Below are 21,651 nucleotides of genomic sequence, written 5' to 3'. Positions count from 1 at the left end.
ATTTTATGTGTCCAAAATCACTGCAGACAGTGACTGCAGCCATGAAATTAAAAGATGCTTGCTACTTGGAAGGAAAGCTATGACAAATCAAGACAATATGTTAAAGAGCAGATACATCACTTGCCGACAAAGGTCCATATAGTCAAAGCTATGATTTTTTCAGTAGTCGTGTATGGATGTGGGCATTGGATCGTCAAGAGGTCCATGCCCAAGAATTGATGCTTTCAAATTTTGGTGCTAAATAAGACTCTGGAGAGTTCTTTGGACTGCAAGGAAATCAAACCAGTCGATCCTAATGGAAATCAACCCAGAATATGCATTGGAAGGACTGATGCTGAACCTGAAGCTCCAGTACTTTGGCCACCTGAGGGAAGATCTGATTCATTGGGAAAGACCTTGATGCTGAGAAAGATTGAACTCAAAAGCAGAAGGCAGTGGCAGAGGATGAAATAGTTAGATAGCATCACTGACTCAATGGACATGAATTTGAACAAACTCCAGGAGATAGTGTAAGACAGAGGAGCCTGGTGTGCTGCAGTCCATGGGATCACAAAAAGTCACACTTGGCTGAGCAACTGAACAGCAAAACAAAAGACAGAAACATTGATGTATGCAGAGCTAAGTGAATATGAAGATTGGCCCTGATATAAGCTACAGGATTTAGCTGAGGATCTGAAAAAGTCATGCCTAATCCCAAAGAAAGGCAATGCCAAAGAATATTCAAACTACCGCACAATTGCACTCATCTCACACGGTAGTAAAGTAATGCTCAAAATTCTCCAAGCCAGGCTTCAGCAATACATGAACCATGAACTTGCAGATGTTCAAGCTGGTTTTAGAAAAGGCAGAGGAACCAGATATCAAATTGCCAACATCCACTGGAAAAAGCGAGAGAGTTCCAGAAAAACATCTATTTCTGCTTTACTGACTATGCCAAAGCCTTTGACTGTGTGGATCACTGGAAACTGTGGAAAATTCTGAAAGAGATGGGAATACCAGACCACCTGACCTGCCTCTTGAGAAACCTATATGCAGGTCAGGAAGCAACAGTTAGAACTGGACATGGAACAACAGACTGGTTCCAAATAGGAAAAGGAGTACATCAAGGCTGTATATTGTCACCCTGTTTATTTAACTTCTATGCAGAGTACATCTTGAGAAATGCTGGGCTGGAAGAAGCACAAGCTGGAATCAAGATTGCCAGCAGAAATATCAATAACCTCAGATATGCAGATGACACCACCCTTATGGCAGAAATTGAAGAGGAACTAAAAAGCCTCATGATGAAAGTGAAAGAGGAGAGTGAAAAAGTTGGCTTAAGGCTCAACATTCAGAAACCTAAGATCATGGCATCTGATCCCATCACTTCATGGGAAATAGATGGGGAAACAGTGGAAACAGTGTCAGACTTTATTTTGGGGGGCTCCAAAATCACTGCAGATGGTGATTGCAGCCTTGAAATTAAAAGACGCTTACTCCTTGGAAGGAAAGTTATGACCAACCTAGATAGCATATTGAGAAGCAGAGATATTACTTTGCCAACAAAGGTCCATCTAGTCAAGGCTATGGTTTTTCCTGTGGTCATGTATGGATGTGGGAGTTGGACTGTGAAGAAGGCTGAGCGCCAAAGAATTGATGCTTTTGGACTGTGATGTTGGAGAAGACTCTTGAGAGTCCCTTGGACTGCAAGGAGATCCAACCAGTCCATTCTAAAGAAGATCAGTCCTGGGTGTTCATTGGAAGGACTGATGCTAAAGCTGAAACTCCAATACTTTGTCTACCTCATGGGAAGAGTTGACTCATTGGAAAAGACTCTGATGCTGGGAGGGATTGGGGGCAGGAGGAGAAGGGGACGACAGAGGATGATATGGCTCGATGGCATCACTGACTCAATGGACATGAGTTTGAGTGAACTCCGGGAATTGGTGATGGTAAAGGTTGTAAAGGAAACCGAGAGTAGTTCATTAAAGGGCTATTAGAGTGAGGAATATTTAAGGATGTAACATACTGTGAAGCTCCTCTGTGCTGATTTCTTTCTCTTCCAGTGGGACCTCGTATGTGATCAACAGTCACAGAAACCATTGATTCAATCCCTAGTCATGGCTGGAACACTGGTGGGGGGCCTCATCTATGGCCATCTCTCAGACAGGTGAGTATCTCCACATCACTGCTACCCCTCCTCTGTGGTGTGTTCACAGTTTATGATTACTTGTTCCATAAGGAAATGTTTCTTTAGTTCCAGGATACAATTTACGCTATTGTGGGTTGCCTTGGTTTCCAGGGAGCTATGGATGGAAATTCAGAATTAGACTCATTGTGATGGATGTGATTTGTTGCCACAGGTCTCTCTGTTTTAACACAGAAATAACCTTTCCATAAGATTAAGGGCAGGGGGCATTTCAGAACAATTTAGAGGCAAGTTACCATAAAATTAGAGACCTCATAAAGATGAGAAGGAGTTACCAATGAGAAAAGAGAAGGTGTTTTCAAGATAGGTGGTTCAGCCTGTTTGAAGAAACAGAGTTGTAGCCCTTTGCCATGAAGTCTGTGTGTCCCTCACAGATCAGTGAGCTAAACGCTTGCAGGTTCCTACCTTGGTCCTCATGTCATGGTCTTGTGTGTGTGTGTGTGTGTGTGTGTGTGTGCGTGCGCGCATGCATGTGTGGTCAGTCACTCAGGGTGTCCAACTCTTTATGACCCTATGGACTGTATCCCTCCAGGCTCCTCTGTCCACAGGATTTTCCAGGCAAGAATACTGGACTTGGTTGCCATTTGCTCCTCCAGGAGATCTTCCCAATCCAGGAATCAACCATGTCTCCTGCATTCCTGCATTGACAGGCAGATTCTTTACCACGGAGCCACCTAGGAAGCCCATATCACGGTTACCTTACTGTAATCAGTGCTCTATGAAACTTCTGTGTTTCTGGGATGGTACTGATGTTGGAGTAGAAATTATTGTGTCTATAATCTGGTTGTGTGATTATGTGAAAAGAAAAAAAAAGCCTACTTACAGGTAATATTTGCCACCATACAAGGCAATTAACTAATCCATAGACCTCATGTGTCACAATATGTGGTGTGAAAAGTTTGGGTTATCCTGTATCTGACAGTAGTTATTCTTAAAGTACATTCTTAAAGCAATAGGACAAACATGGCAGCTACACATTTAAGTCTCCTATAGGGGAAATGGGAGGCTTAGAGTAAGTATCCCTTGTCATTTGTAAACCTGATATAATTTAATCTTATAGCTGAAAATTGTTGACTCTGACTGTATCACCTCAGTGTAATTAGTCAAAGATTTCTGGATCAGAGTGCTCATTTGGACCAGCCTACTGACTGAGCCTTTTATGACTATTCAGAATAAAATGCTGGTTGAGAGTTTAGATGGACATAGAGTCATAGATGTCTAGGTTTGTGTGTCTGTGTGAGTTATGATAGGAGCTAAGAGTGGAAAATTAGGTGAAGAGAACATTGTAGCTAACCTAAGGATTTTAAACTGACATAGGTAAAAAGTTTATGAGCACTGGCATCAAAAGCAGAAATAGGTAAGGGAGACTATGTCAAAACAAGTCTGCTGCATAGCAAAAGAAATGATTGACAAAATAAAAAGGAAATATGTAGAATGAGAGAAAAATATTTGAAAGCCATGTATCAGATAAAGAGTTAATATCCAAAACGTACTGGGAATTACTACAACCAATAGAAAAAAAAAAAAAACATAAATAACCTGTTGCTAAAATTGGGCAAAGGAGCTCAGTAGATAGTTCTTCAAAAAAAGACAAAGAAGTAGTCAACAGGTATATGAAGAAATACTTAACATCACTGATCATCAGTTCAGTTCAGTAGCTCAGTCGTGTCCAACATTTTGCGACCCGGTGGACTGCAGCACACCAGGCTTCCCTGTCCATCACCAACTCCCGAAGCTTGCTCGAACTGATGTCCATCGAGTCAGTGATGCCATCCAACCATCTCATCCTCTGTCGTCCCCTTCACCTGCCTTCAATCTTTCCCAGCATCAGAGTCTTTTACAATGAGTCAGTTCTTCACAGCAGGTGGCTTTCCAATGAATATTCAGGACTGATTGCCTTTAGTATCGACTGGTTTGATCTCCTTGCAGTCCAAGGGACTCTTAAGAGTCTTCTCCAACACCACCATTTAAAAGCATCAATTCTTCAGCACTCAGCTTTCTTCATAGTCCAACTCTCACGTCCATACACGACTACTGGAAGAACCATAGCTTTCACTAAATGGGCATTTGTTGGCAAAGTAATGTCTCTGCTTTTTAATATGCTGTCTAGGTTGGTCATAGCTTTTCTTCCAAGGAGCAAGTGTCTTTTAATTTCATGGCTGCAGTCACCATCTGCAGTGATTTTGGAGCCCCCAAAAATAAAGTCTGTCACTGTTTTTGTGGTTTGCCCATCTACTTGCCATGAAGTGATGGGACTGGATGCCATGGTCTTAGTTTTTTGAATGTTGAGTTTTAAGCCGGCTTTTTCACTCTCCTCTTTCACTTTATTTTATTTTTTTTTTTTATGGCTTCTATTTTCACTTTTTTTTTTTGCTTATTGCTTTTTTTTTTTAATTTATTTATTTATTTTTAATTTTTACTTTACAATTCTGTATTGGTAGCTCTTTAGTTCATCTTTGCTTTCTACCGTAAGAGTGGTGTCACCTGCGTATCTGAGGTTATTGATATTTCTCCCGGCAATCTTGATTCCAGCTTGTGCTTCTTCCAGCCTGGCATTTTGCAGGATGTACTCTGCATATAAGTTAAATAAGCAGGGTGACAGTATACAGTCTTGATGTACTCTTCCCAATTTGGAACCAGTCCGTTGTTCCATGTCTGGTTCTAACTGTTGCTTCCTGACCTGCGTATAGGTTTCTCAAGAGGCAGGTTAGGTGGTCTGGTATTCCCATCTCTTTAAGAATTTTCCACAGTTTCCAGTGATCCACACAGTCAAAGGGTTTGACATAATCAATAAAGCAGAAGTAAATGTTTTTCTGGAACTCTTGCTTTTTCTATGATCCAATGGATGTTGGCAATTTGATCTCTGGTTCCTCTTCCTCTGCTAAATCCAGCTTGAACATCTGGAAGTTCATGGTTCATGTACTGTTGAAACCTAGCTTGGAGAATTTTGATCATTACTTTGCTAGAAAAATCAAAACAACAATGAGATAGAGCCTCACACCATTTGGATGGACATTGTATCCAAAATACTGCTGTCAATCCCAGAGTCAAAGAACTTTTTCCTCATGCTTTCTCCTAGGAGTTTACTGTTTCAGGGTAATGTTTAAGTCATTAATCCATCTTAAATGAATTTTTGAATGGTATGAATAGGGATCAAAGTTCATCTTTCTGCATGGGATTACCCAGTTTCTCAGTATCATTACTGAAAAGAATATTACTGGCTCCTTTATCAAATGTGATATCTGAAGAATTAATTTCTGGAATCACGATAAGAGCATTATTATATGTGTCCATCTTTATGCCAGTACCATAATCTTTTTATTACTGTAGCTTTACCCTATACTTTAAAATCAAAAGTGTGATGCTTCTAAGTTTGTATCTTCTTTGTCATAATTGCTTTGGCTATTTGGGAACATGTTCTATTTCACATAAATTTTAGAATAGCTTTTACTATTTCTGTGAAAAATACCATTGGAATTTTTTTCATTGCAATCTTTTGGCAAGCCTGGGAAGTAAATACCACTTGTACCAGCAGTTTACAATGTCTGATAAGTTAATTAGCCCAGGGCATTTTAATTAGTAAGCTGCAGAGTCCGAACTCAAACCCCAAGACTTTTTATTTAGTAAACTTTATTTCTTAGAGTAGTTTTAGGTTCATAGCAAAATTGAACAGAAAGTACAGAAATTTCTCATATACCCTTGATGCTGATAGTGGGGAAGATTACCATTGGAATTTTGATAGAGATTGCATTGAATTTATAGATGGCTTTGGGTAGTATAGACATTTCAGTTCAGTTCAGTTCAGTCGCTCAGTCGTGTCCGACTCTTTGCAACCCCATGAATCGCAGCACACCAGGCCTCCCTGTCCATCACCATCTCCCGGAGTTCACTCAGACTCACGTCCACCATGTACATGGGTTATCTTTCCATTTATTTGTGTCTTCTTCAAGTTCTTTCATCAAAGTCTTGCTGTAGTGTCTATGTATTTCATCTCCTTCATGAAACTGATACTTATTTTATAATTTTGATGCTATAGTAAGTGGAATTGCTACCTTTTAAATTTCTCAGACATTGCATTCTTGGTGTATAGAAATGCATTTAACTTCATATGTTGATTTCTCCTCCTCTGTCTGACATTTTATTCAACATTTCAATCTGTAGATCCATCCATGTTGCTGCAAATGCCATCATTTCATTCTATTTTGTGGCTGAATTATATTCCATTGTAGATATGTACTGCATCTTCCTTATCCATTCATTATCAATGAACAATTAGATTGCTTTCATGCCCTGGCTATTGCAAATAGAGTTGCAGTGAACATTGGGATGCATGTATCTTAAGGCCCTCTTTTCTTGATGCCTGATAAAACAGACAATTCACTTTTCCTTATTTGTTTTGCACCTTCTTTTTCCTTCATTCTCCCTCTTAGGTAATTCTTTCCTCTGAGATATTTATATAACAGCCTCTGGCTGAATTATGATGCTCTTATATTCTGTTCTAGAAAAGTATATTGCTTTAGGCCAATAAAATCAGATTCAACAAAGAGTGACTCTTACCTAACCCTTCAACAACTTTCATGCATTATTCCACTGATCTTTTGCATCAGTTTAGCCTTGCCTGTGTGGTCCTGGAGACCCAAGTACACTTTTAGCTTTCTTATGTTTCAGACACTTAAGAGAATATACACCAGATTAAACACACGCTAATACATGACTGCTTACAAAAGTGTTACAATTTCCAACACCATGGCTTCTTCTGTGAGGTTATTTTTATTTTTGGCCATGCCACATGGCTTGCAGGATGTTACTCCTGGATCAGGAACAGAACCCACGCCTTCAGCAGTGAAAGCATGGAGTCCTAACCACTGGAACACCAGGGAAGAAAGTCAAAAAGAGAAAATCAAATATCATAAATTAACACATATATGGAATTTAGAAAAATGGTAGAGATGAACCTATTTGCAAAGCAGAAATAAAGACACAGATGCAGTTTCTTTTATATGGTGTCAGAGGCATCTGGTGGTTGTATGATGAAGTTTTTGTATTATTAGCATATAGTCAAAGATTATTGCTTTATGGAGATTTGCATTGTTGATTTAGCTTTTGTTTACTCAAGCTTTCAGGTACATGATTCTCTTGTTAAAGTTATAGAGTATGTTTTTGTTTTCTTAATTTATTACCATAAATTATCATTACTCACATCACCTAAGCTGACTGTCTGATTTGTAGGTTTGGGCGAAAGCTGATTCTCAGGTGCTGTTTACTCCAACTTGCCATCTCTGGGACCTGTACAACCTTCGCTCCCAACATCTTCATTTACTGTTTACTACGCTTCTTGACGGGCTGTTCCATTGCAGTCATAATAACAAACAACTGTTTTCTAAGTAAGTCAACAATTCTGATCTAATCTATCTTCTTAGCCTTGAATTTGAGCTTGAAATTTCACACTTATTTGACATGATAACACTGTTTTAATATCTTTCAGTTATAGAGTGGACAAGATCCCAGTCAAAAGGCATGGTATTAACATTGATATACTGTGCCCTTAGTATTGGACAGATGATGCTGGGAGGACTGGCTTTTGTCTTTCGAGAGTGGCGCACCCTACAGCTGGTGGTGTCTATACCTTTCTTTGCTTTCTTTCTCTCCTCAAGGTATGAAGTGCTCTCTCTCTCTTAAGGAAATCTGGGATAAAATGCACATTGAATTGGGATATATTGATTTTCTTATTCCCCAACACATTCTTATTGTTTGGACCTGAAATCCATGTCTGTTACCTGTTCATTCTGGGCAATTTGAGTTTTGAGAAACATAACATGGAGTAACAATCTTTCTGCCTGCGACTTATAGGTATTTTCTGCCATCTGGTTCCTAAGTCTTTCCCAATATAAAGGTCATAGAGCCATTCCAATATTATTTTCCTTAATATAAAATACAGACTCAATTTTTTATATATAAAAAAGATATACTTTTAATTCTATTTTGGCTATGGAATGAATCAGGTCACAGAAAAGCTTTTAGTGATTTGTTCTGTTGCAAATGGAATTGGATGAAAAAGATGCAGCAAACTTATTCACAGAGCTGTTTCCCAAAATAGCAACAAGATTTTCCACTAGCTAAATTTGCACACAGATTAGATGATTTACATTATGAATTCAGCACTCCTTCTTCCTTTAAATAACTTTAATAAATAATTATTAATGGATAACTTCATTCCCACACTAAAACCAATCTAGGGAAAATCAGATTTAGGAGAACACAAGGAGATGACTACAGGTTTTATACAACGAGATGAGTTCAGAGAGAGAGGACAGTATAATCCATGTCAGACTCATCTGTTAAGTCATTCTATATTTGTAACAACACTACAAGGAAGCTAGCACTACTGTACCCATGTTATTAATGAGAAAACTGAGGCAGATGTAAATAAGCAATTAGTTATTAATTGGTATTAGTAATTGGATAATTAGTTATCAACATAACTAGTAGTAGCAGGAGTAATTATAGTCATTGTTAGGCTTTAAGCTGACATTATGGGGGCTTCTTTTTTACAGGAATAGATACTGTAAATATATATCATGTGCAAAAAGTTGTTTGTCCCATGCCGAGGTGGAAGAAAATTATCATGTGAGGGACTCTCAAGATTAAGCTTGTCAAGCTTCTTGTAAATTCTCCCAGTGAGTAAGTTGAGAGGCAATTTGACTCCAAAGTCTGTGTTCCTTACTGGTAGTACAACTTTCAAGTGCACTGTCATGGAATGGTTAGTCTCATATTCTCCTAGTATTTGTATAATAGATCTGGAATTTCTCACATTCCCTGGTGGCTCAGATGGTAAAGAAACTGCCTACAATGCAGGAGACCTGGGTTCAATCCCTGGGTCAGGAAGATCACCTGGAGAAGGGAATAGCAACCCACTCCAGTATTCTTGCCTGGAGAATTCCATGAACAGAGGATCCTGGCGAGCTACAGTCAGTGGGGTCACAAAGAGTGGTCCACGACTGAGCAGCTAACACTAACTAACTGATCCAACAAGTGAAGTGGTAGATTTTAGATGAAAAGCAAAATGCAACTATTATCAGTTGACATGTGAAAATAATCAATGGCCTCCCAGGTGGTGCTAGTGGTAAAGATTCTGCCTGCCAATGCAGAAGATGATGCAAGAGATGTGGGTTCGATACCTGGGATAGGAAGATCCCCTAGAGAAGGAAATGGCAATCCACTCCAGTTTTCTTATCAGGAAAATCCCATGAACAGAGGAGCCTGGCAGGCTACAGTCCTTGGGGTCTCAAGGAGTCGGACAGGACTGAGCGACTGAGCACAGCTGACTGCACTTGCGTGCTCATCTTTCATCAGGTGGCTGGTGGAATCTTCTCGATGGCTGATTATCACCAACAAACCAGATGAGGGCTTAAAGGGACTTAAAATGGTTGCACACAGAAATGGAATGAAGAATGTTGAAGAAACTCTGAACTTGGAGGTGAGTGGGAAAGGGAAGGGAAGATGGTTACTTGGTTGAAGGGCAATCATAAACTGACCTGCCTTCTCCTTCTTGAGATAGACAAGCTGCTTTTCTAACAAGGACAGCTAGTTGAGAATGGAAATTCCCTAGACTTTCATGGGCATCTAATAAAAAAGAAGCTTTGAGCACTGTGCAGCTACTTCTTTCTTTTTTGAACTTTTTTTCTTTTGTGCTGGACTATTGCTGATTAACAATGTTGTGATAGATTCAGGTGAACAGCGATGGGGATTCCGGGATACATATAGGAGTATCCTTTAGCTCACTTCCTCTGAATCTAAAACTTTTCTACTCTTGAGTCACCCTACCTCCATCTATGGCCTCTTCTTCAAAATCACATTTTAACATTTAATTTCCTGGAGTCTCCCTTAACTCCCTACATCTTCCTTCATTGCATGTTCACATGTGATTGTATATACAATATGATAAAAAAGAGTGATTGTATGTACAATATGATATACTAGAAAGAAAGAGAACACATGCCTCTTGTCCTCTTGTGTGCCAGCGCACATCACAATTCCTGGCACTAGGTTAGCAAATGATACATGTTTGTTGTTGTTGAAGGGTTTGAGAGCAACCATGCAGGAGGAGCTGGAGACAGCACAGACTAGAACAACTATATTTGACTTGTTCCGCACACCCAACCTGCGAAAAAGGATCTATCTCCTGTCCTTTGTGAGGTAGGCTACTCACAGTGCATGTGAGAAGAAACACGAATCTATTTCAAATCTTATAACAGTATCATGGGAGAAAGGGAATACTTGCATTTTTGAAATTAATTTATTTTAATTGAAGGCTAATTACTTTACACTATTGTAGTGGTTTTTGCCATACATTGACATGAATCACCCATGGGTGTACATGTGTCCCCCATCCTGAACCCCCCTCCCACATTCCTCCCCATCCCATCCCTCAGGGTCATCCCAGTGCACCGGCCCTGAGCACCCTGTCTCATGCATTGAACCTGGACTGTGATCTATTTCACATATGGTAATATACATATTTGCATTTAAAGGATGGGGAAAACAGGCCAAGTAAGACTCATGTGGAACTGATTTTACAATGACAGTTCAGTCATATCACACTGCCAGTCTCTTCACTGGAGATTGAGGTTGAGAACTTCCCTCACAGTACAGATTTTGGCACTTAATTTTCTTCATTTATTCTTTGAATTTTAATTGAAGCAAATCTGCACACTGTAATGTGAAGAGATCACAAATAAATACAGATCAATGACTATTTCAGTGTCTAATAATGTAACCAACATACAAATCGAGATAGAACAATCCTAGTTCCCCAGGAGTTCTGCTCATGTAACCCCTATAACCACCACCACCTCCATCACTACCCTACTCTCATCTCCTCCTCACTGCCCTCCACTGTGCACTGTTCCAATCTCCATCACTAAAGATGAGTGGTGACTGATCTTAACCTTCACATAATAAATGACAAAAGGGTTCTGTGACAGGTCTCCTTTCTTCAGGCTCATTCATAAAGATTCACCCATTCTGTTGCTTGTACCAGTAAACTGTTCTCCCTGGTGTTTTATTTTCCATTACATGAATACACTGCAATGTCTGTATGTACTTCAAACTTGATGGACTTTATTTGTTTCCGTTTTGGATACAGTTTGTGTGCTAGCACAAGATTTGCTTTTGTAGCAAATCTTGTTCATTATTTCTTGAGGAGATGTAACTACCTAATTTGATAGAGTCAGGAAGAGAAACTTTAAATACAGTTCTGAATTTTTGAAGACTTACACACACATCAGCCACTGGAAAATACATACCCACTGCCAATCTTAACCTTGGAGAAGGAAATGGCAACCCACTCCAGTACTCTTGCCTGGAGAATCCCAGGGACGGGGGAGCCTGGTAGGCTGCCATCTATGGGGTCACACAGAGTTGAATACGACTGAAGTGACTTAGCAGCCAATCTTAAGAAGTAACTACTAAGCTGAACAATTTACTTCTTTCCAGATATATTCCAGTAGATGTCTGCATTTAAATGCATTGTGCTGTTTCAACATTTCTTTACTCACTAGGAAACACAGATTTATGTTCCGGAATCCTACACAATCAGAATGGAAGAAAAAAGTATAGCTAATGATCAAGAAAGACCTTGCTTAAAATTGCTGTGATCTGTGGTATTTCTTGTTGTAAGTTCTAAGTGTAGCTCTCTCTGGTTGTAGTAGATCTTTAAAGTGGACTCATGTCTAGATGCTTTCTGTGTAAAATGTAGATCCCCAGTGGCAATATTTTATTACATTTCTGATGGTACAGCTGGTGCACGTTTGCTTTCTGAATTCTTCCATTTTCCCTTGGTGCTAAGAAATCAGATAAAACGTTTAAATTTCCCAGAATTCTGTTAGACCCCAGGACACTGCTCCCAGGTCAAGGAGACACTGGTAGTCTCTTTGCAACTTCAATCATAGTTGAGAAAAAGGGAATTCTTCCCAGTACTGGTGTTGGGGGATGAGAAGGAGGACTCACAGAATTCATACATACATAGGTACATTTATACAGACAACCCACAAAAAGAAATCCTTCTCCAATTTATAAATTTTAATCATTCTGTATTCAATTTCTCTAAATCTTTCACTTTGGTGGACTGGGCCAGATTATGTATTCCTGTCATTGTCAACTCTATGCTTAGGGACTCAGAAAAAAAAATGACAAGAGGGAGTGTCACTTTCATATACAGACACATAATCTTTTATTGTATCTTTATCACATTAAAATGAAGTATTACAGAGATCAGACTGGGCCTTTATTCTTTAACCTTGACCATTGGCCGCCTGGATCAACATAATCATCAATGACAGCAATGGGCTCTAATCTATGGCTTGTGTCTTCTTTTGTTCCCTACAGATTTGCAAGCACACTACCCTTTTTTGGCATTATCATCAATCTACAGCACTTTGGAAGCAATATTTTCCTGTTCCAGGTAATCTTTGGAGCTCTCACTATCTCAGTCCGATGTCTTGCACTTTACCCACTGAACAATGTGGGTCGTCGACCAACCGAGATGTTTTTCCTGTTCCTGGTGGGACTTTCCATTTTGATCAACATGTTTGTGCCTCAAGGTGAGAGAAGATTGGAATTTGGGGAAAGGAAGTGTCTTTTTCAAACCACCATGGATTGTGTTGGGTCATACTGTCTGGAGCCAGCAGTAAAGAATGGTCTCAATTAAAGGGAAAGGAAAAAAAAAAAAACTAACCACCTCCACACCTCGGGGCCTTTTAAGGTAGATCAGACAGCATTCTGTCTATGGAACATATTTCTCCCAGCACAGTGCCCTATCAGAAACCGTGACCCCAAACCCTGGGGCTGAAACTCTTGCCTTCAGAGACAGCCCACGCTCTGTCTATGGAGCAGGTGGTGGTTTAGTTGTTAAATCATGTCTGACTCTTGCAACACCATGTTGTGGCCCATAAGGCTCCCCTGCCTCTGTCCATGGAATTTTCCAGGCAAGAATACTGGAGTGGGTTGCCATTTCCTTCTCCAGGGGATTTTCCTGACCCAGGGATAGAACAAGGCTCTCCTGTATTGTAGGTGGATTCTTTACCAACTGAGGCACCAGGGAAGGCCAATTAAAGGCTAAGTCCTACCCAAACCAATCAAAGAGTTTATGAGAAATTCTAATAAGATTTTAGAAAAAGAACCAGAGATCAGTAAGTGGCAGTTCAGACATCTGTTTATCACCATTACATAGTGAATGTTGTCTGTAAACTGGTACCATTAGTCCTGACAGTTCCTCTAGGACAGGACTTGTTCAGTTGCCATTCACACTTGTAATAGCAAGGATGGAGGGGTGAGATCTTGCAATTATATCCCAGGTGAAAACATAGTATGGTCACTCCCTCTGTTTTGGCTCAGTACCAGATATGATGGGGCTACCCTGGTAGTTCAGCTGGTAAAGAATCCACCTGCAATGCAGGAGACTCTGGTTTGATCCATGGGTCAGGAAGATCCCCCAGAGGAGGGCATGGCAACCCACTCCAGTCTTCTTGCCAGGAAAATCCCAGGGACAGAGGAGCCCATTGATCTACAGTCCATAGGGTTGCAAGGAGTCGGACACAACTGAAGCAACTGAGCGTGCATGCAGTTGGTAGTTCTATTTTTAATTCTTTATGGAACCTCCATACAGTTCTCTATAGTGGTTGTATCAATTTATATTCCCATCAACAGTGCAAGAGGATTTCCTTTTCTCCACACGCCTTCCAGCATTTATTGCTTATAGATTTTTTTGTTGATGGCCATTATGACTGGTGTGAGGTGATACTCCACCATAGTTTTGATTTGCATTTCTCTAATAATAAGCAATGTTGAGCATCTTTTCATGTGTTTGTTGGCCATCTCTATGTTTATGTCTTCTTTGGAGAAATATCTATTTAGGTCTTCCACTCGTTTTTTATTGGGTTGTTTGGGTTTCTTTTATATTGAGCTGCATGAGCTGCTTGTAAATTTTGGAGATTAATCCCTTGTTAGTTGCTTCATTCGCAATTATTTTCTCAGATTCTGAAAGTTGTCTTTTCGTCTTGTCTGTGGTTTCCTTTGCTGTGCAAAAGCTTTTAAGTTTAATTAGGTCCCATTTGTTTGTTTTCATTTTTAGTTTCATTACTCTAGGAGGTGCAGCTAGGGGATCTTGCTGCCATTTATGTCAAAGAGTGTTCTGCCTATGTTTTCCTCTAAGAGTTTTATAGTGTCTGGCCTTACAGTTAGGACTTTTATCCATTTTGAGTTTTGTTTTTTTTAATGGAGTTAGGAAATGTTTACATTCCATTCTTTTTCGTGTAGCTGTCAAGGTTTCCCAGCACCACATATTGAAGAGGTTGTCTTTTCTCCATTATATTTTCTTTTCTCCTTTGTCAAAGTTTAGGTAACCATAGGTTCATGAGTTTATGTCTGGACTTTCTATCCTACCTAAAGCAATCTACAGATTCAATACAATTCCCATTAAATTGCCAATGGCATTTTCAAAGAACTAGAACAAAAAAATTTGTATGGAACCCCAAAGAACTCCCAATAGCCAAAGCAACCTGGAGTAAGAAAAACGGAGCTCAAGGAATCATGATCCCTGAATTAAGACTACACTACAAAGCTATGGTAAACAACACAGTATGGTACAGGCACAAAACAGAAATATAAATCACTGGAACAGGATAGAAAGCCCAGAGGTAAATCTACAATATATTTCAAAAATACAAAGAGCCTATAGGGTTTTTTTACTGACTTAATTTTGGGGGTGTTGATTCTTTCAGCCCAGATTTTCTAATCTCACTGATTTTCTCATCTCCAGATATGCAGACCCTGCGTGTGATTTTGGCAAGTGTGGGAATCGGCTGTGTTGCTGCCTCTCACACCTGTTATTCTGTCCACCAAAGTGAACTCCTGCCCACTATTGTCAGGTATGAGTTTATGAATACTCTGCCAGGGCCCATAAGAGAACTTTCCCAGCTAATGGGTGCTTACTCAAGGGAATAGACGTAATAAGATCTGTTAATTATAAAGCAATTAGTATTTGTAATAGTGCTTTAAAAGTAATTATAACCAAAATTACTGCAAATGCTGACTTTGTGCCATGTACCATGCTAAGCAGTACTTCAATGCATCCTCTCTTAACTTTTTAGAAGATTTGTCAGACTAGTCACAATATGTAACACTCTGTTTAAAGAGTAATTCATATTGACCTTGACAAAGACATCTAGCAAATCACAGAGCAAATGACAAAAGCAAGACGTTTTCATCAAGCTCATGATTTAATACCTGTGGAGTTTTCTGGTTCAAAATAAAGTCAAAATAATAGATCATAAATTAAAGTCCAGAATTTAAGTGGATTATTATATATTGTCATTTACCCTTCAGAGCAAAAGCTGCAGGATTAGATTTGCTGTCTAATAGGTGTGCGGCAGCACTGGCTCCCCTGCTGATGACCCTAGTGGTGTATCTACCCACCCTGCCCTGGATCATCTATGGAATGTGTCCCATCATTGCTGCTCCTATTCTCCTTCTCCTACCTGAAACTAGAAATCTGCCTCTGCCTGACACCATCCAGGATGTGGAAAATAAGTGAGTAAACCTTCTAACCATCCCCTGGGAGTGACTGTGTGCTTTGGATCTCTGGGTGAGAAAGGCAACACACCGCGTGGGTCCCTCAGATCACTGGGAAGGCTGAGCCTTGCCAGGGATACTCCCATCTCAGGCCATTGCCTTCATAAGTGGCAAGGTCATTTCTATTCACTGTGAGTTTCAATCTAGACTGCAGAGATCCCTTCTTCCCTGTTCTCTTTAGTAGTTTTAGTGCTGAAGAGAAGATATTAGCTCCACTAATATCTTAGGGCACATCTTACCTGCCCTCATGAGAGACATACATTTCTGATCATGTTTCATGGTCTTCAGATCCATAAAAATTAAAGTCTCTCTTTGAAAAGATACTAGAGAGAGAAATCTTATATTGGTGCCTATAACACTAGACAATTTTGCTGCGATAAATAATGGAAATATTGAGGATAAGGAAAATAAGAAACTGGTAAAAAAAAAATTTGTAAATAAGAAAAATGCTCAGTCACTCAGTCATTTCCAACTCTTTGCAACCCCATGGACTGTAGCCCACCAGACTCCTCTGTCCATGGAATTTTTCACACAGGAATACTGCGATGGGTTGCCATTTCCTACTCCAGGAGATCTTCCTGACCCAGGGAATGAACTCCAAATTCTTGTGTCTTCTGCATTGGCAGGTGGATTCTTTACCACTGCCCCACCTAGGAAGATCATTACTGACCTACAGCTTCCATAATGGAGTGACTCAAACTGAGCTCCTTAAACAACAGAAATTTATTGTCTTACAATTATATAGGCTGGAAGTCTGAGCTGTAGTTGTTGGCAGGACCATGTCCCCACTATAGGCTCCAGGGAAGGGTCTGTTCCAGGTCTCTCTTACATTTCAATAGTTTCTTTGCTTGTGGCAGCATAACTCCAATTTTCACTTGGCATCTCCCTGCACACCTCTGTGTCCTGATGTTCCCTTTGTGTAAAGCCACCAGTCTTATTGGATTAGGGGCCCATCCTAGCCCAATATGACTTCATCTTAATTCATTTTATCTACAACTTCCCTGTTTCCAAATATGGCAATCTTACATTTGAGGTACTAAGAGTTATAACTTGAACACATGAATTTTAAGAGAGACATGATTCAACCCATAACAAATGAGGAACTCCTTTAGGATTTTCAGTTCGCCTCTTGCCTTTCTTCCATCATTGGCCAGACCTCTAAAGAGACCAAATGATAGTAGCAACTTGCTAGGATCTCCACAGTCAGCAGATCCTATTCCAGCATGAGTGTCAATCCCATAGATTTTATTGAATTAAAAAAGATGATGGAGAGGATCAATTTGTACTTATGTATGGAGGGTACACAAACCTATTTTCACATTTTCTTTTTCAAAGGTTGTTTTTCATTTACTTATTGGTTGGTTGACTGGTTGTTTCTTGTTTTTCCAGCAAAAAATTCTCAAAAACAGTAAATGAAAAAGATTTCTGCATAAAAGTGACCAAGTTTTAAGGAGTTATTGGTGAAGAAAAGAAAAATACGAAGAACAAATATGAATTTTCCTATTTATTCACCAACTGCAAGAAAATATACTGGGAAATGTATATCATTACAATCATTATATTAATTTGCACTTTATCATATACTTTCATGAACAGTTCAATTTGGGGGGAAGTAGTTTTAAAAGTTTTGAATTTATCAATAAATTATTAATAGACAAGATGATTCAGATTCAGAAACAAAGAAACACCATGGAATTAAGATCTAACTGATATATGGAACAACATATGGTGAACCCTAAAAAAATTTACAAAAATCAGAACACCGTATCATATGCAAATGGACATTGAAAAAAATCCAGAAACAGATACCCAATATGTATATGCTTAACATAATACACTTGATATCATAAATCTCCTTCAAAAGAAAGCTTATGTAATCTTTGAATATCTTGTGTGTGTGAGCTCAGTTGTGCCTGACTCTTTGCGATCCCATGGACTGTAGCCCACCAGGCTCCTCTGTCCATGGACTTTTCCAGGCGAGAATACTGGAGCAGGTTGCCATTTCTTTCTCCAGGGACCTTCCTGACCCAGGGATTGAACCCACATCTCTTACATCTCCTGTATTTGCAGGCTGGTTCTTTACCACTAGTGCCACCTGGGAAGCAATCTTTGAAAATACAATCATTGAAATGATAATAGTGACTTTTTTAATGGTGGGATTTAAATGACTATTACTTTCTCTTTGGAGTTTCTGTTTTCATATTTTCAACAATTAGCATATATAATTTTAGTATTTTAAGACATCAAAATTGAAGTATAAGCAACTTCAAAATGTGTATGCATTTAATAAAATCACTACAAATTAAAAATTATACTCCCAACCTCTCAATTTATCCCTCCCCTTCTTTCCCCCAGTAACCATAAAACTGGTTTCTACATCTGTGACTCAATTTCTGTTTTGTAAATAAGTTCATATACACACTGTGCTGTGCTGTACTTAGTTGCTCAGTTGTGTCCAACTAGATGACCCCATGGACTGTAGCCACCCAGGCTCCTCTGTCCATGGAGATTCTGCATGTAAGAATGCTGGAGTGGGTGGCCTATCCCTTCTCCAGTGGAGCTTCCTGACCCAGGAATCAAACTGGGGTCTCCTGCATTGCAGGTGGACTCTTTACCAACTGAGCTATCAGGGGAGCCCCTTGTCATGTATATGTAACATATAAAGGACTTGACTTGTTCCTGTGGATACAGAGATTTGATAAGACAAAAAGCATAAAATCAGAACTCTCATGTAGGCCACAGTGCAACTTGGGTGTCACATTTTAATTTTCTATAAGTCTGTGATTATAACTTGGAGGCTCAAGTCTCTTCACTTTGGAAGGATTCCAGAATTATGTTGCATGTATATTCTCAAAATCTCTCCACTGTGGTATCTTTATACAAAGCCAAAATTATGAGTTTCAGATGAAAGGGTGGGTTGACCTCTTGCATCTCAATCCCAACACAGGGAAGAATCTCTCTTTTCTCAAATAGTGATTGAAGTAGCTGGAAAGAGACATCTGTGTCACCTTGACCTAGGAGCACAGTTTCCTAGAATCTAACACAATTCTGGGAAACTTAAACTTCAATTCTGATTTCTTAGGACCAAGAGAAAGTGTAAGGATATGGGAAAGCAAACTTTCACCATCAGAAATGGAAACAAAGCTTTCCACTGGGTGCTCCACATTTTACCCAGAAAGCATCTAAGGGACGGAGGCCCACTTTAATGATCTACTACACCCAGAGAGAGCTACACTTAGATATTGCAACAGAAGAAACACCACAGATAGAGCAATTGCAAGCAAGGCCACTCTTTAACATTATCTCTGCTTTTTCCTTGCACTTTGTCTATGATTCAGAAACATAAGTCTCTGAGTGAATATTGAAAAGGTGAAAAAGCATAATGTAATTAAATGCAAATGGGGTCTGCTAGGATATGCTCTCATTTCAGTCAATCAGTCAAGTCTGACTATTTGGGACCCTGTGGACTGCAGCGGGCCAGGCCTCTCTATCCATCACCAACTCCGGAGTTTACTCAAACTCATGTCCATCGAGTCAGTGATGTCATCCAACCATCTTACCCTCTGTTGTCCCCTTCTCCTCCTGGCTTCAGTCTTCCCCAGTACCAGGGTCTTTTTAAATGAGTCAGTTCTTCGCATCAGGTAACCAAATTATTGGAGTTTCAGCTTCAGCACCAGTCCTTCCAATGAATATTCAGGACTGATTTCCTTTAGGATGGACTGGTTGGATCTTCTTGCAGTCCAAGGGACTCTCAAGAGTCTTCTCTAACACCACAGTTCAAAAGCATCGATTCTTTGGCACTCAGCTTTCTTTATAGTCCAACTCTCACAACCATACATGAGTACTGGAAGAACCATAGCTTTGACTAGACGGACCTTTGTCAGCAAAGTAATGTCTCTGCTTTTTAATATGCTGTCTAGGTTCATTATAGCTTTTCTTCCAAGAAGCAAGTGTCTTTTAATTTCATGGCTGCAGATGGCTGCAGTCACCATCTGCAGTGATTTCGGAGCCCCAAAAAATAAAGTCTGTCATTGTTTCCATGTTTCCCCATCTGTTTGTCATGAAGTGATGGGACCAGATGCCATGCATGATCTTAGTGTTTTGAATGTTGAGTTTTAAGCCAAGTTTTTCACTCTTCTCTTTCACTTTCATCAAGAGGTTCTTTAGTTCTTCACTTTCTGCCAGAAGGGTGGTGTCATCTGCATATGTAAGGTTATTGATATTTCTCCCAGCAATCTTGATTCCAGCTTTTGCTTCATCCAGTCTGGCATTTTGCATGATGTACTCTGCATGAAAGTTAAATAAGCAGGGTGACAATATACAGCCTTGATGTACTCCTTTCCCAATTTGGAACCAGTTTGTTGTTCCATGTCCATTTCTAACTGTTGCTTCCTGACCTGCATACAGATTTCTCAGGAAGCAGGTCAGGTGGTCTGGTATTCCCATCTCTTGAAGAATTTTCCACAGTTTGTGTGATCCACACAGTCAAAGGCTTTGGAATAGTCAATAAAGCAGAAGTACATGTTTTTCTGGAACTCTCTTGCTTTTTCAATGATCCAATGGATGTTGGTAATTTAATCTCTGGTTCCTCTTCCTCTGCTAAATCCAGCTTGAACATCTGGAAGTTCACGGTTCACGTATTGCTGAAGCCTGGCTTGGAGAATTTCGAACATTATTTTGCTAGCATGTGAGATGAGTGCCATTGTGTGGTAGTCTGAACATTCTTTGGCATTGCCTTTCTTTGGGATTGGAATGAACACTGACCTTTTCCAGTCCTGTGGCCACTGCTGAGTTTTCCAAATTTGCTGGCATATTGAGTGCAGCACTTTCACAGCATCATCTTTCAGGATTTGAAATAGCTCAACTGGAATTCCATCACCTCCACTAGCTTTGTTCGTAGTGATGCTTTCTAAGGCCCACTTGACTTCACATTCCAGGATGTCTGGCTCTAGGTGAGTGATCACACCATCGTGATTATCTTGGTTGTGAAGATCTTTTTTGTACAGTTCTTCTGTGTATTCTTGCCACCTCTTCTTAATATCTTCTGCTTCTGTTGGGTCCATACCATTTCTGTCCTTTATTGTGTCCATCTTTTCATGAAATGTTCCCTTGGTATCTCTAGTTTTCTTGAAGAGATCTCTAGTCTTTCCCATCCTATTGTTTGCCTCTATTTCTTTGCATTGATCACTGAGAAAGGCTTTCTTATCTCTCCTTGCTATTCTTTGGAACTCTACATTCAAATGGGTTTATCTTTCCTTTTCTCCTTTGCCTTTCACTTCTCTTCTTTTCTCAGCTATTTGTAAGGCCTCCTCAGACAGCCATTTTGCCTTTTTGCATTTCTTTCGGGGGGGGAGCGGGGGGAGGGATGGTTTTGATCACTGCCTCCTGTACAGTGCCATGAACCTCTGTCCATAGTTCTTCAGGTGCTCTGTCTATCAGATCTAATTCTTATAATCTATTTCTCATTTCCACTGTATAATCATAAGGGATTTGATTTAGGTCATACCTGAATGGTCTAGTGGTTTTCCCTACTTTCTTCAATTTAAGTCTGAATTTTGCAATAAGAAGTTCATGGTCTGAACTCCTTAAGTTTCCATTACTATTCATCATATTCATCTTACATTCCCATACATATTCATCTTATGAAAACTAAATCACTAGCAAGGAGAACATCTTACTGCTACATCAACAGAATAGATGGATCTTCATGAGTGAGCATGAGGAAAGGAGATTGTCACAAAATCTTCTTACCATTTACATTATGTGGATGTTAAGATCAGACTAAACTGTGATACAGTGATGGAGATCAGGACAGTACACAGGACATGACACTG

General features: G+C 39.7%; 1 protein-coding gene across 1 annotated transcript in view; it reads left to right on the top strand.

Annotated features, from left to right (window-relative positions):
- The window catches only part of LOC120874598 (solute carrier family 22 member 10-like), a 30,191-nt gene extending 12,060 nt beyond the window's left edge, over positions 1-18,131 (top strand). Inside the window, exons 2-10 of the mRNA XM_040256080.1 lie at positions 2,046-2,149; positions 7,418-7,572; positions 7,674-7,842; positions 9,542-9,665; positions 10,269-10,384; positions 12,575-12,789; positions 15,006-15,114; positions 15,572-15,775; positions 17,207-18,131. Of these exons, the coding sequence (XP_040112014.1) occupies positions 2,046-2,149; positions 7,418-7,572; positions 7,674-7,842; positions 9,542-9,665; positions 10,269-10,384; positions 12,575-12,789; positions 15,006-15,114; positions 15,572-15,775; positions 17,207-17,267 (1,257 nt within the window). The 3' untranslated portion in view covers positions 17,268-18,131. The remainder of the gene's footprint in view (positions 1-2,045; positions 2,150-7,417; positions 7,573-7,673; positions 7,843-9,541; positions 9,666-10,268; positions 10,385-12,574; positions 12,790-15,005; positions 15,115-15,571; positions 15,776-17,206) is intronic.
- The last annotated feature ends 3,520 nt before the right edge of the window (positions 18,132-21,651 follow it).

This window comes from Oryx dammah, unplaced genomic scaffold (assembly GCF_014754425.2).
Source record: "Oryx dammah isolate SB20612 unplaced genomic scaffold, SCBI_Odam_1.1 HiC_scaffold_15, whole genome shotgun sequence".
NCBI lineage: Eukaryota > Metazoa > Chordata > Mammalia > Artiodactyla > Bovidae > Oryx > Oryx dammah.
Note: the sequence above shows the minus strand (reverse complement) of the source record. Positions and strands in the feature narration are given on the sequence as shown.